Source organism: Gossypium hirsutum, chromosome A05, assembly GCF_007990345.1.
Source record: "Gossypium hirsutum isolate 1008001.06 chromosome A05, Gossypium_hirsutum_v2.1, whole genome shotgun sequence".
In the NCBI taxonomy this organism is placed as follows: domain Eukaryota; kingdom Viridiplantae; phylum Streptophyta; class Magnoliopsida; order Malvales; family Malvaceae; genus Gossypium; species Gossypium hirsutum.
The window spans coordinates 13,891,869-13,906,401 of record NC_053428.1 but is presented as its reverse complement, the minus strand read 5'-3'; the positions used below and the strand labels follow the sequence as shown (position 1 = coordinate 13,906,401).

General features: G+C 31.4%; 1 protein-coding gene and 1 long non-coding RNA gene across 2 annotated transcripts; one reads left to right on the top strand and one right to left on the bottom strand.

Annotated features, from left to right (window-relative positions):
• Window positions 1–4,443: 4,443 nt before the first annotated feature.
• LOC121229375 (uncharacterized) lies at window positions 4,444–6,639 on the top strand. Its single transcript, XR_005927110.1, has 2 exons — window positions 4,444–4,530; window positions 5,876–6,639. It is a non-coding gene; the product is annotated as an uncharacterized lncRNA (long non-coding RNA).
• On the bottom strand, window positions 5,231–8,024 carry LOC107958336 (protein SUPPRESSOR OF GENE SILENCING 3). Its single transcript, XM_016894080.2, has 5 exons — window positions 7,399–8,024; window positions 6,647–7,322; window positions 6,220–6,514; window positions 5,824–6,068; window positions 5,231–5,709 (listed from the first exon to the last, which is right to left on the bottom strand). The coding sequence occupies exons 1-5, from the start codon at window positions 7,824–7,826 to the stop codon at window positions 5,530–5,532; spliced, it is 1,824 nt and encodes a 607-aa protein (XP_016749569.2). The 5' UTR covers window positions 7,827–8,024; the 3' UTR covers window positions 5,231–5,529.
• Between the last annotated feature and the right edge of the window lie 6,509 nt (window positions 8,025–14,533).

Sequence of the window (14,533 nt, the reverse complement as noted above, 5' to 3'; positions counted from 1 at the left end):
TCAAATGTTTTAACTTTCTTAGAGATTGGTTTTTTTTTTTTAATAATCAATATTCATTCTTATTACATAAACTACATTGAAAACTATTTATTTTCCCAAAAAAATTTAGAATCAGATTCTTTTTATACAACATCTGAATATTAATATCTATTATTATTATTCTTTTTTCTACAATGCAATGCTGCTAAATGGTATAATAATTTATTTGATATTTTAATTTTACAAAAGGAAAATTTATTTTAATCTTTTATTTATTTTTTTATTGTCACATAGATGATACATTAATATTTAATTAATTTTATGTAACATCGTGCGAAAAATTAAATTGAGGGATAAAATAATTTTTTTTGTAAAAGTTGAAGGGCCAATTAAAAATCATTGTAGTTTCAACTTCTTTCAATTGTCTTGACATGTATAAATTGATACTTTAAAATTTTTTTGGATATCCGTTTGATACAACATATGGTTTTAAACCGTGTGACTCTCATCCCTACCCTCAATATTGTATAAAAAAAGTTTTTTCTATTATAAACAAAATATGAAAAAGTTCCTTAATATGTGTTTAAATTGTCCATGAAAACTAATTTTGCTTAAAACAAAATTTAAACAAATTTAAAAGTTCCTTAGTATGCGTTTAAACCAAAGTTTAAATTTGTAAAATCTTGCTTGAAACAAAATTTTGAAGTATTAAATAAGATAAATAAATATGTGAAACTCAACTATGTTCATGTTCCTGTTTTAGTCACTCAGCTTTAAAATTTTTCAATTCAAGTACTGAACTTTGTATTCGTTCATATTTTGGTCTCTCACCGTTAAATTGATAAAAGAAATAATAGCGCTACTTTTTGTAATTGGTATGATAACAATTTAGTCCTTGATACTTACATATTCTATCAATTTGATCCTAATTCTAAATAAATTAATAATTTTAACTTTTTACATTTACAAATTTCATCATTTTAATCCTCAAACTTCCTAACCAAAATTTTTGCCTTTTAAAATAAAGGCATTCCACGTCTATAAATTTATAGAAACTCAAATAGAAAAGAAGAAAAAAACTTACCTAATTCTGCCAAATATGTTAATAAAAAAAATTTATTTTGATTCAAGGATTATCATCACATGTATGGATAGTGAAAGTTTAAAATTTTTTTTAAGTAAAGTTTAAAAATATATTGCATGTTTAATTTACTTTTTACTTTTTTATTTTATTAAATATATATTTATATATGGATAGTGAAAATACTAAACTCAACAATAAACTTTAATTTAATATATGTACTTATTTTTTTTATCTCAAATTTAATATCCAAAAACCATAAAAGAAAATAAATTTTATAAAAGTTCACATTTACACAAAATTAAAATTAAAATTAAAATTAATTGCATTGAAATAAAAGATTTGGGAGTGGAAGCATTATAACTTACCTTTTAGGATTTATTGATTTACGCTTATTATTATAATTTCCTCTTGAATACTTTTAGGTTAGAAAATCTCAATGGAGGGATATTATTGAAAATATGAGTGATGGAGAAATGGATGTAAAATATTTATATTACAAGTACGTTATATTTATATAATTGGAGAATTTCTTTCTTCTTGGGTTTTATAAATTTATAGATGTGGAATGTCTCTATTTTAAAAGTTGAGAGCTTTGGTTAGAAAGTTTGAGGATCAAACTGATAGAATTTGTAAATAAAAGGGTTAAATTTATTGAAATTATTTAGAATTAGATCAAATTGATAAAAAAATATAAGTATTGACGACTAAATGTGTTATTATATCAGTTAGAAAAAGACTTTCAATTATCAATTTAATGACGAGTGACCAAAAACAAGAACCAAAAAATAAATTAGTACCTAAATTGAAATTTTTTAAAGTTGAGTGACCAAAACAGGAACATAGACATAATTAGGTGGCTATTTGTATAATTTACCTTAAATAGATACATAGGTAATGTCTTAAAGGCTAAAAATGTAAGCTTGATTTTATTTTATTTTTTAAAAATTATAGTTTGAATAAGTTATCTCTATTTTTTAAAATTAAATAATTACATTTTACTTTTATCTAAAACCATTTAGATAATTTAAATATTATATTGATAAGATTAAAATACTATAATATGTCAACAACATACAAGAGCAACAATTAAGATCTTTAGTTGACAGTAGAAGCATTGTAACATCTTGATTTTGGGCTTAGTCGGAACAGTGGTTTCGGGACCACAAATCCGATTAGGAAAATTTCATTTTTATGGTCTACGATTTCATGAAATGATTACGTGAAAATTTCAACGTTTGGGCACTCAATTTAGTAAAAAGGACTAAATTGTAAAAAGTGCAAAAGTTGAGTTCTACATGTTAGAAGTATCAAATTGTTATGAAATTTTAAATGGGAGGTCCTTAAATGATAATTAAACCATTTTATAACTTTTTGGACAAAATAGCCTTAATTGGGTAAAATTTGAAAGAATAGTAAAAAGGGTATTTTGGTCATTTAGGGGTAAAATGAATTAAAAGACAAACTTTAAACTCCAAATGTGTCCCTTTCTTCTTACTACAGCAGAATGTACCAAGAGCAGCCATGGTTAGGGTTTGGCCAAGCTTCCAACTTTAATAGTAAGTGATTCTGAGCTCCGTTTTTAATGTTCTATGTATTTTTGAAATCCTGGTAACATGATCTGCTCATTTCTACCATTATTTTGAGCTAGGATTTATGTTTAAAAATTTACCTATAAATGATATGCATGTATTTTGATGTTTAATGGTAGAATATGAAGCTTGAAATTATGTTAAACAACTTTTGCTAAGCGATTTTACGTGAAAACGAGTAAAACGGTATAATCGTTAAAAATACCTAATGTTCATAAGTACATGTTAGAGTGAGAATTTGATGTTGCCATAGAAGGGAAAAATGATCACCATGTCATAAAACATAAGAAAATAGGAAGAAGTTTAATTTCCGAACCTTGGGGAAAAAGTGCAAATATGCAAAAGTTTAGGGGTCAAATGAAAATTTATAAAAATATGATTTTTAGACCCATATGAATAGTGTGACTAATTAGTAGGCTAAATGTGATATTATAGATTAAGGAAATCGAGATTTGGGCTTAAATCAGGAAAATATGAGGTTATGGACTAGAATGGTAAATTGTCATTTCTGGATCCGAGGTAAGTTTGTACGTAAATAATTTATCGATTTTTTTATTTTATTATATTTTGTTATCATATGAAATGTGACTACCTATAGAATGATTATTTGTTGTAAATTGCAAATGGAAAAAGGACTATGAATAAATTGTAACATGTTGGAAAGTGAGGAATTTCCCGGTCAAGCCTTCCGAATAGAAACGATACGAATGATCTATTGTGAGGTCACGTGTGTAGTACTAAGTGCAGGCTACTATGCGTACCCGATAACTTCGATCACGTGTGTAGTACTAAGTGCAGGCTACTACGTGTAGCAGATGGTTAGGTCACGTGTGTAGTACTAAGTGCAGGCTACTATGCGTACCAGATAGCTTTGGCTACAAGTGTGAAAATATGTGTAGACAACTGAGTATAAGTTATTATTCCGAAGAGTTCAACGGGAAAATCGATTAAGTAAAAATACATGTGAACATGATTATGTGATGAATAAGTGCAGGTATATATTTATGAAAATTTTGAGCAATATGCTTGATATTTGAGTGAACTTCGATAAGACAAAATGGATTAAGTGAAATTATGTAAGAGTGAATTTTAGTAGTAAAATAGTATTGGACAGCAGCAGTTGTGTGACTTTGAAAATTCACCAAAAATTGTGTAAGTTGAATTAAATTTCAAATAAATTATGAATTAAAGATTAATGAGTCTATTTTCATATAAAAGAAACAGAGGGAGAAAAAGAGTTGTATATTATGTGATATTCTAATTTTTGTGAGACAGTCTCATAATGAATTCGAGATCCCCTGTTTTGACTTGGAAAAATTGTTAAAAATTGTAGAAAAATAATTATTGGTTATAATTTATATGCTTATAATATTTGATGAGTCTAATTTTAATAGAAACAAAAGGGAACATTATCCGAGTCTCGTACTATGAGATAAATATATTTTAGTGAAGAAAGGTCGAAGCTGTCAAACAGCGAAACAGGGGAGAATTTGAATAATAAACTGTACTTATTGGCTGGACCAAAAATTTTGAAAATTTTATGGTGGAAAGATATATAAGTATAGTTTCTGGGAAAATTTACGGATCTTAATTTAGAGTTCCGTAACTTCAGATATAAATGATTTAGTGACTGTTACTCAAGAAAGCAGCTTAACCAGAACATGTGTAAATGTACAATTGGATTAGTTTTACTATGGAAAGCATGTTAGTAAATTGCTTATTATTATTTCATGCGAGCTTACTAAGCGTAAAGCTTACCCCCTCCTTTCCATTTCTTTTAATGTTGTCAAGTTAGCTCAGGGTTGGAGATCGTCGGAGGCAGCATCACACATCAAGCCAACACCTTGACAGTATAAACACATATGCTAGAATTATCAAGTGAGTGGCATGTATAGGGACCTAATTTTATAACATGTGCTATTATAATTTGGCCAAATATATTGGTCTTTAGTGAGAAAATGATTCTGACTTATAAGTCTAGCTATTTATGTTATGTTTGATATTGGTGATGTCCATATGCTTGTTTGTCATGCATGGTTGGTAAAATGTTATGTGTTGTTGTGAATGTTTAAGTCCGTTAACGCCTCGAACCCTGTCCCGACGTTGGATACGGGTGAGGGGTGTTACAAGCATTCATAAGTTGGGTCAAGCCAAGTTCACACTATATTTAAGCATGATATTAACATATTTTATATTTGTTTAAATTTGGCCCAATAAGAAATATGAGTCTAAAATTTTACTCAAATCTACTCATATTTATAAAAAATTAACTTAATCTCATTTTAGACCGCCCACATTTTTAAATTTGTTTGAAAATATTTATATTATTTATAATTTAATAATATTTTGTTTACTAAATTTTTATTTATTGGCACCTTAACATTTTTTAATATTTATATTGTATAAAAGTTAGGTTGAATTAAGCTAGGCTTGAACTTTAATAGTTTGAATCGAATCAACTTATATTTTAAATGAGTGTAATTATTTTATCTAAAATTATTTTTTAAATTTAATATTTTAATTTAACCGCCCTCAACTATTAAACCTATTTTCGAGGACGTAACCCTATTCTTAAAGATAATCAAATAATTCTTTATTATTTTGGAGTTGGCCAAGTCAATAAACATAAAGTACCCATGTAATTATCATGAAGAAATTATGAAATAATAGTTGGTTCTTATAAACAACTAGCACCCAACCCTACAACGCATCCACTGGGATATATAATCCTACACTGATATTACTTTATGAGTTGCAGTAAAGTCTTAAAAGCTGGTGGTTTGAATGTTTTCAATCTCCATTTTCATTGGATTTGCTTGGAAGCTTTCCATTCTCCAAACTCAACCGAAAACTCGGCCGCAACCGCAATTTAAATCTCTAGTTGTACTGATATGGAGTGTGAGTGTGCTCCTCCTCCAATCGGCCGGACATGGCAGGCTCAGGTTTCCCTGTATGTAAAGGACTTGCGCCAGATTCCTTCAACTTGTGATCAAGCTCTTTGACTCTTGCTTCCAGAATTTTAATTTGATCCTTATAAAAGATCTCCTGGGATTCCACCTGAGAAATTACGCCACTCAAGTTTCAGTTACCTATATTTATTATATAGTAGCTAACAACCTTATGCGTAAAAGGAAAATTTTGTGTGGAATTTGTTAAAAGAGTATTATTTACCTCTTCTTTGTTATCTTCATGCAGTGATTTGACCCTTCGTTCAAATATGCAGATGTCATTCATTCGCTGTTGCAGTTTCCTACTTAGATCATTGACTGATCTTTCAAGAGTTTTTGCTCGTTTTTTTTCTTCTTCAAGCTTATCCTCGAGCAGGATAAGTTGCTGGCTATCCTCCCTCATTTTCTTGATTTCATTCAGAACCGCTTCTTGATATGATTTGAGCTCATATTTGAGCTTTGATTTACCTGGTCAATAGTAATAGCATGTCAATCACTTGAAGAGAATACGAACCGGAAGCAAGTGTAAATCTCATACACGTTAGTTTGAGATTAAATCAGTTAAAATGATCCAGGGCATTTACTTCGAACCCTCAACAGTATGAATGAAAAAGAGCACCTTGGCAATGCTGGTTGAAGCAATCCAGGTCCTCTTTCACTGCCATGAAACCATAAAGTTGGCGCTCTCCTCCTGGCAAGACTTCGTTTGTACAAGAATTCCAAGCGGATCTATCCAATCGTTGGTCCAAAAAATTCTGATGCAGTCGTTCGGCTTCTAAATAACCTACCGCAGAGCTCTCAAAGATTAAGACGCTCAAACCACGGTGACCTTGAGGACCATAGGAATGTTGAGCCTTTAAAGCAGGAAACGAGCTGAAGTGTTCAAGAAGCTCTTGACTTCCCATGCCAACAAACTGAAAGAAGTTGTAAATTGCATGCACATTAGATAATATAATGTATATTACAATTTTCAATCCAATCAGTGCTAGAAACCAGCATCATTGGTTCAATTATTAAAAACCAAAAGATTTTCTGATCATTTTTACCTTTCCATCCTTTGAATTGCTTGTCACTGTGTTCAGAATGACAACCATGGGAGGCCAAACTACTTGATGATCTCTTGCATCCTCTTTTAAACCTTTCCAGGTACCAACAATTGGGTCAGCAGGAGGAGAAACCGAGGTTCCCCTAATGCACAGCTCCCCTTCTAGAAGCATCGCGAACTCTTGATGTAACTTCACCCTTCTCGATCCAATCTTTTTGGAATGTGCTATCAGGTCACTAATGCTTCTGTACCATTTGATGGCACCTGGACCACCTTGGCATGCTGGACAGTGCCACAGGGTTTGATCAATCTCCTCTGCATTCAAGGCGTCCATTCTCTCAAAAAATTCCTTAAACCATTTGCTCTTCTTGCGACTCTCTTGGCTCTTTTGACTATCATCGGAATCAAAGTCATCCTCATCATCCAAGGAATCGCAATCATCGTCGTGAACAGCATTTGTGTCGTCATCTTTTGAACCCTTTAAATGATTAGGATGCCCGAGTTTAACCCGCTGTTTGTCAGCACTGTTTCCACCCCTGCTTTGGGATTTCAATTTAGAGACCAGCAACCAGTCATCATCCATGGCTATGCCTTTACCCTTAGGATCTTCAGTATTACCAGTGCCAATAAGAGGACTGACTTCACCCCAGGAACTGGTTTTTGCATGAAATTCGTTGCTGGAGAACCAATGTTTCAGATATTAGTTAAAATATGTATTTTTCCATGTGTCATAAATAAGTAAAAAACACTGACCTGGAACTGGTTTGAGGAACATCTTCCACCTTTCTTCCCCTAATGTTGTGCCACCCTGTAGGTTTCCTCCACTCGAAACGGTCTCTTCCATTGTCATCCCAGTTTATCCTCTGTTGCTCAACGTAACCAAACCTCTGCTGGGTACGCCATCTAGCTGACCCCTGTTTATTGAACGACCGAGGCTCATGAATCCCTGAGGCATGGGAGATAGTACATTCCGTGTTGGATAATCCATGGCTGACAACACACTCAGGTTTCTTGATGGCTTCACTAGCTGCATCTTCCAGCTCCTTTTCAGAACCCATAATGGACTCCTTCAGGATCTCCTGGAGCTGCAACTCTTCAGCAAATGTAGCATATGAAAGCTCGAAAATATCCTTCTCATCACCAACTCTATAGAACAGATCAAACGCTAATTCGTTGGCCATATTAGTAATTCCGACTAAAGGAAGCGAACGAATTCAGACTATTCAGTTCTTCACAAAAATTGACCATCTATCTAGCTGCTACATACATATATATATATGTGACTTGGTTCCTAATGGCTTTCTCTAAAACTTAGCAAAGAAGTTGCTATCATTGGACACAAGCTACTTCGTTAGAGGATTAATTATTTTACAAGTTGATGCTAAAAGATTTAGTCCACGCCCCTTTATGATTAACTTTACAGTACAAAACAATTTGATGTCACTGGTCTGGTCTCAAAGAGTTAAACTTAGCTGAGAAGAAGTTTTGTTCATTGGGCACTTACTACTTCTTTAAGGAGGATTATACATATTGATTGATCGCCTATATGTAGATTTATGCCTCCTTTAGACAAATATGGCCATCTCCCCAATATTTTTGTGTTGAAACTTCGCTTTTTAGTTTTTAGGCACGAAAACTACTTCGAAGTTTACTATCCTTTGATTTGATTGGATTGCACTGGCAATTGGGTTTATTATAGCTATTGAACTTTATTTTTATTTTTGGTGGCGTGGTAATTAAGTTGTTGGAAATGTAAAGATGAAATCCGAAAGGAAAAGAAATATGAAGATTGGGATTAATGTTTTTCCCCAGGATGCACCATAAGTTGGTATGGGGGGTCAAGGAGTGAATTCGATCGACTGATTATTCATCTGAAATTAATTTTTACTATTATTTGCTTACTTGGATATAGAATACTTTGAGCCCAAATATAATATCGGTCTATAAGTAATGGATCATTACCTTTTAGCAGCACGTCTATTCCAAGAGATTTCAGGCCCAATATTTATCCAGTTTTTAACTCACAAATTGGATTCGTCTGTGTCCTAATATAATATGTTTTGAGTTAATTCCATGTTCCCTTTATTGAATTTAAAAATTGTTTTCATCTGAAGGTTAAATGATTCATGAATTTTAATTTTATCAAATTACTGATTTGTTTTCTTTTTAATACTCTGCACTTCTTTACTCTTGAAAAGGAAATTAATTACACAAATGTTTGAACTCCGATTTTGGGTTCAAACACAAACTTTTTTATTGCTTCATTTGGTTTTTTTAATAAAATTTTAGTAGTTGCTCAAGGCTGACCTTTTGCCCCCCATTTCGTCCATCATCATCGAAAAGTTTAGAATCAGATATATCTTTGGAAAAGATAGAGGGAAATGATCAAAATTTAATATTGAATTTTGGGATGATAAATGATAATTTTTAATAAGTATATTAATAAGGGAGGAGATAAAGAGGAGGATGTGGTAGTGTTAAGGAATGTTGGTTCATTCTAACTGAGCAGAGCGTAAGAGGGGTGTAAGTAAAGAAACTAATAGCACAAAGGAGAAAGCTAAGGATAATAAGGTGACTGAGTATGCTAAAGGTTCAATCCCTTCTTCATCAAGACAGGGGTATATGTAGTGGAGGTCCTGTGCTTGATAGTGCTAATATGGTAAACCAGCTACTAATAGGCCATTATTGTGGTGTGCATGTAGGGATGTTCATGATGGGACTTATTTTGTCATTCCTTTTAAGTTATAGTATGAGATCGTTACATTAAGGTAGAGTTTGGTGGCCTAAAAAGTGTGTCCACAGTAGAGATTGTGTTCACATTAAAAAGAACGATGGTTTGGTCATAAAGATAAATAGGCAAAGACTTTTCTGATAGTAGTGGGTTGTTCATTCGCAAGGACTAATAACTTAATGGCTAGAACTCTTTCAAAGGGACTAAGAGATTGAGTGGAGGTAAATCTTTCGAGACATTAATAATTCAATGACTATTCAAACAATGGAGAGAGGAGAACTACTTGCAAGTACTTCTCAAGCAACTTACTTAGTGGAGATATAACAATAATAAACTTTGGTTAAAACTGTGAAATGTAAAAAAAATGTTGCAACAACCATATCCCCACACCCAAAATAAGCTGCCCACACTAACTAAACCTTAAGCATATTCATCTTATCTGACGATAAAAAGTTGACCCCACCATCTCTTCTCATGATGATACGTCTTAAAATTAGTGTCCACCATTTATTTTAGCCAGAATACAACATTCAACAAGCTTTTTGGCACTGCAATTTATTATCATGTCAGCTTCCTCGTAAGGAATACTTCTTAGTCTTTGTTTTTTAATTATTATATCTTACCTTTCCATAACCTCCTATAACATCTTTAAGAATACTCCAATTTACATCTCTCAAATTGTTGCAACAATAATTATATTAATTGAATTAAAATTTAAAATAATTATTATATTTCACTTAAATATGATTATTTTGGATTTCATTTTACATGAAAATAATTTAATTGGACCACAAAAGTCCAACAATTTCAAGTATAATGGACATTTAGTTATATCCACTAAGCTCATTAGTATCGACCTCATATATGCTAAAAGAGAGTAATGGTTAAAGTCCCTTATCATTTAATAGTTATATATCATATTAAATTAAATTAATATATTATAATATAAATATTAAAAATACATTAAATTGTTTATATTTAAAATTTTAATAAAAGAAAAAATTATAATAGTAGTAAATATATAGTAAATATTAAATAAAATAATTATATTAAAAAATTAATATGCACAAACATAAATATTATTGAGTTAACTATTTACAAAAATAAAAAAATTAGATAAAATTTAAGATTCATATTGTAACACCCCCTACCCGTATCTGTCGCCGGAATAGAGTACGAGGCATTACCGAGAAGCACGAAATACTTACAGATAATTTAAATACATTTTCATAACAATTTGTTTCGATTTCATACTATTTCATATTTAAGCTTTATTCACTAAAGTATTTGAAATATCATCTTTATGCAAATAGCACACATGAGGTACATAATTCTATAACTATGAATGAACACATTTATCAAACATATTCCATGTTTTTATATATATCATAGTTTCATATTTCCATGTATCAATTACCATCACTTCCTCGTATTTCAGACAAATACGTGTAACAATTCATAAATATGCAATTCATTAACTCTTCCTACCAATTACGATTTAAATTGCCAAATCACTTATTGAGCCCAATTTCAATGTTCACTAAAATTTATCATATAAATTTTGATGTACGTATTCATCAATAAATTCCATGTACAAATATCATCATCTTATATTTCCACATACATTTGCTTTCCACATTTATGAATTCAAATAGCATATACAATACATACCAATGTATTTCAAGTATGTTTTCATGATATTTCATTTCGAACTCAGGTTATTTCATACTAGAAGTTTTCTCATTAACTCATTTGGAGTACCAATTCATACGGATAATACACTCAAGGCGAAGAAATATATAATCACAAATGAATTCATCCATCAACCAAGTTTTATGCTCATGTCTCATCAACTCGTATTTCCTTATGTCACATAATTCCATGTAATACTTACCAAACTTCTTCAAATTAGTGAACATCTTACGGAATTGAGTACTTCGTTTTTTTTCGATGTTGTAGTTCAACTATGGTCTTACACATCTTTACATAATGATGCCATAGCCCAGCTATGGTCTTACACGTAATCACATATCTCACTGATGTCATATCCCAGATATGGTCTTATACAGTAGCATATATCACACCGATGCCATATCCCAAATATGGTCTTATACAGAAATCACTTGTCACTTGTCACTTGTCACTTGTAGTCAAAGCTACCACTATTCACTGATCAGGTAGCCGGTGCTACCATTTTTCACTGATCAGGTAGCCGGAGCTACCACTTTTCACTGATCAGGTAGCCGAAGCTACCACTTTTCACTGATTAGGTAGCAGAAGCTATCACTTTTCACTGATCAGGTAGCGGAAACTACCACTTTTCACTGATCAGGTAGCTGAAGCTACCACTTTTCAGTTGTCATTTGCCATTGATCAGATAAGTGTAGCCGAAGCTATCACTTATCACTTTCACTTGTCCTTAATCAGATAAGTGTAGCCGAAGTTATTACTTATCACTTTCATTTGTCCTTGATCAGATAAGTGTAGCCGAAGCTATCACTTATCACTTGTTTCCATGGTCCAACCATGGTCTTTTCCTTCAATTCATCTTGTCACTGAACTGAAATGCTCAATTTGATCATTTATTCAATTTTCATGCTTTTACATTATTCAGGATTTTATCATCAATACATATGGAATAACTCATCATAAAATTCATAAAATTAACAAATAATCACTAAAATTTAGCCATATAAACTCACAAGTTCAATTTTTGTATTATAACGATAATCATAATTTCATAATAAATATTCCAAATAAAACATTATATCATTTCTAATCCAACACTCATCGATTATAACCGGGCATCTGATCAATTTTGTAACACCCCTAACCCGTCTCCGTCGCCGAATCAGGGTTACGAGGCATTACGAAACCAAGCTCACATAAACATAACTTTAATATCTAATTCCAAATGCAAGTCCAATTCATGAACATATATAATCAAATTCAAGCATGGAAGTTAAACTCTTTTCGCATTGCTATTTACACAATAGGATTCAAAATTATCCAAAACATTATCAAGCCTATACATGCCATAAGATCGAGTTCAAATATTTAACAAAATACCAAAAGAAGTCGATAGTGTGATGGGCGGTGCTGATGATCCCCGAGCTCGTAACGCGTCTCCAAAAAAATCTATAAAAACGAATGAACGAAAGCAAACAAAGTAAGCTTTTATAGCTTAGTAAGTCTACAGCATATCTAAAATACATATAAAAGAATCATATAATTCTTTAAGTAAATTTATTGAAATTACAATCATCAAATATGATTACTAATCAAACACTACTTTATTGAGTCATTTTGTTTAAGTCTAAAAGGATGTATATTTATCTAATACACATAAACGGACAAATGTATGTACATTATATGCATATAATCAAGTTACTAGCATAATCCTTAACAGCATATACTGATTTCTAGAGTACTTATTGTTCGCACTTCATCGAATCCATTTAAATACAACTATTCAACTACATATATCAAAAGCCAAATTTTTATGCTTATCATCCATAAATGCCGAATGCACATATGCACCTATACCCATCTATGCCGAATGCATAGATACATACACTTATTTTCACCTATGCCGAATGCATACACATAAATATATCCACCTATGCCGAATGCAACATATATATATATATACATATCTATCAATTGCTTAGACCAAATATATGTATATATATATGCTCATCAAGTTAATATGACTAAAATCATGTGATTGAACATTTATGTATACATCGATTTCATATAATCAAAATCATAGAGGTATCAATTGTATCTTATCACATGCTTTAAACGGATTCACCGGCATTTAGCCTGCTAGGTTTTAAAACCTGATTCAATACACCGGCTCTTAGCCTGCTAGACTTATAGTCCGAAATGTGTCACCGGCATTAAGCCTGCTAGACTTATAGTCTGAAATGTGTCACCGGCATTAAGCCTGCTAGACTTATAGTCTGAATAATTTCACCGGCATTAAGCCTGCTAGACGTAAAGTCTGAATTATGTCACTAACGATAAACCGAATGATACTGAGCTTTAACAAAAGAATCTCAATTCATAGGAGTTGTATATCATAATGGTATATAGAATTCACATAAAAATTCAGCTCAATAATTTATAAACTATATCCTTAACCCACATCGGTATAAAAAGTTCAGTCATCAAATTCAACTCAATATCTAAATTATACATCCGAATATATATATAACTTAACACATTGAAGCATACTATTAATATCGTACTTTCGAACACATTAAGATAATCCAAGCTAATAATTTCATCTCTTCAACCCCGTTCAAGAACCTTTACAAGAACATACATACCTAATCGAATCTCCCTTTTTCATATATAAGTTTCATACTTAAATTTATCACAAGAACATATACATGCATAGTTGCATAGTCGAACCCCTTATAAACTTGTATAAATGGCATACCTAAGTTCAATACGAGAACATATAGATGTAGATTTGCATAATATATATATAATTCACTCATACTTTTAATTATTTCAACTATCATATTTTTAATTATAATTCATCCAAAAACAGCTCATATACTTATTTATATACTGATTTTATGACATTAAATAGCTAATCGACTTACCTCGGATATCAGCAAACACGATCGACTATTCGATTACCTTCGACTTCCCCCGATCCAAATTCGTTTTCTTCGTTCCTTGATCTAAACATAGTCAAATTTAACCTTTTTATTCATCAAAACATTCATTTGAGTCCAACAATACATAAATGGGAAAATTACCATTTTGCCCCTAACATTTTTCACTTTTTGCAATTTAGTCCTTTTTGCACAAAACACAAAATACACAAAATTTGCCCATAACACACAAGGGCCGAATATTCATGGTTCTCATACAAGTCCACACATTGCATTTATTTCACATTTTAGTCCCTCAAAAATTTATTTTCACAATTTAGCCCTAAATACTCAAATTCATCAAAAATACCAATACAAAACATGTTAATCTAAGACATATCTTCCATTATTCATCATCAAACATCCCAAAACACAAATATTCATCAATGGCATAATTCAAAATATTCATCAATTCACAAAATTAAGACATGGGTTTTGAAGTATTCAAAGCAACGATCTCAAAAACGTAAAAATCATCAAAAACCGA

What these genes read in the sequence shown, in the direction of transcription:
- LOC107958336 (XM_016894080.2), bottom strand. Translation starts at nt 7,826, where the DNA reads ATGGCCAACGAATTAGCGTTTGATCTGTTCTATAGAGTTGGTGATGAG. An exon ending in GCAATTCAAAGGATGGAAAG is followed by an intron (nt 6,515 to 6,646) that starts GTAAAAATGATC and finishes AACTTCTTTCAG; the next exon opens with TTTGTTGGCATGGGAAGTCA. An exon ending in CTTCAACCAGCATTGCCAAG is followed by an intron (nt 6,069 to 6,219) that starts GTGCTCTTTTTC and finishes ACTATTGACCAG; the next exon opens with GTAAATCAAAGCTCAAATAT.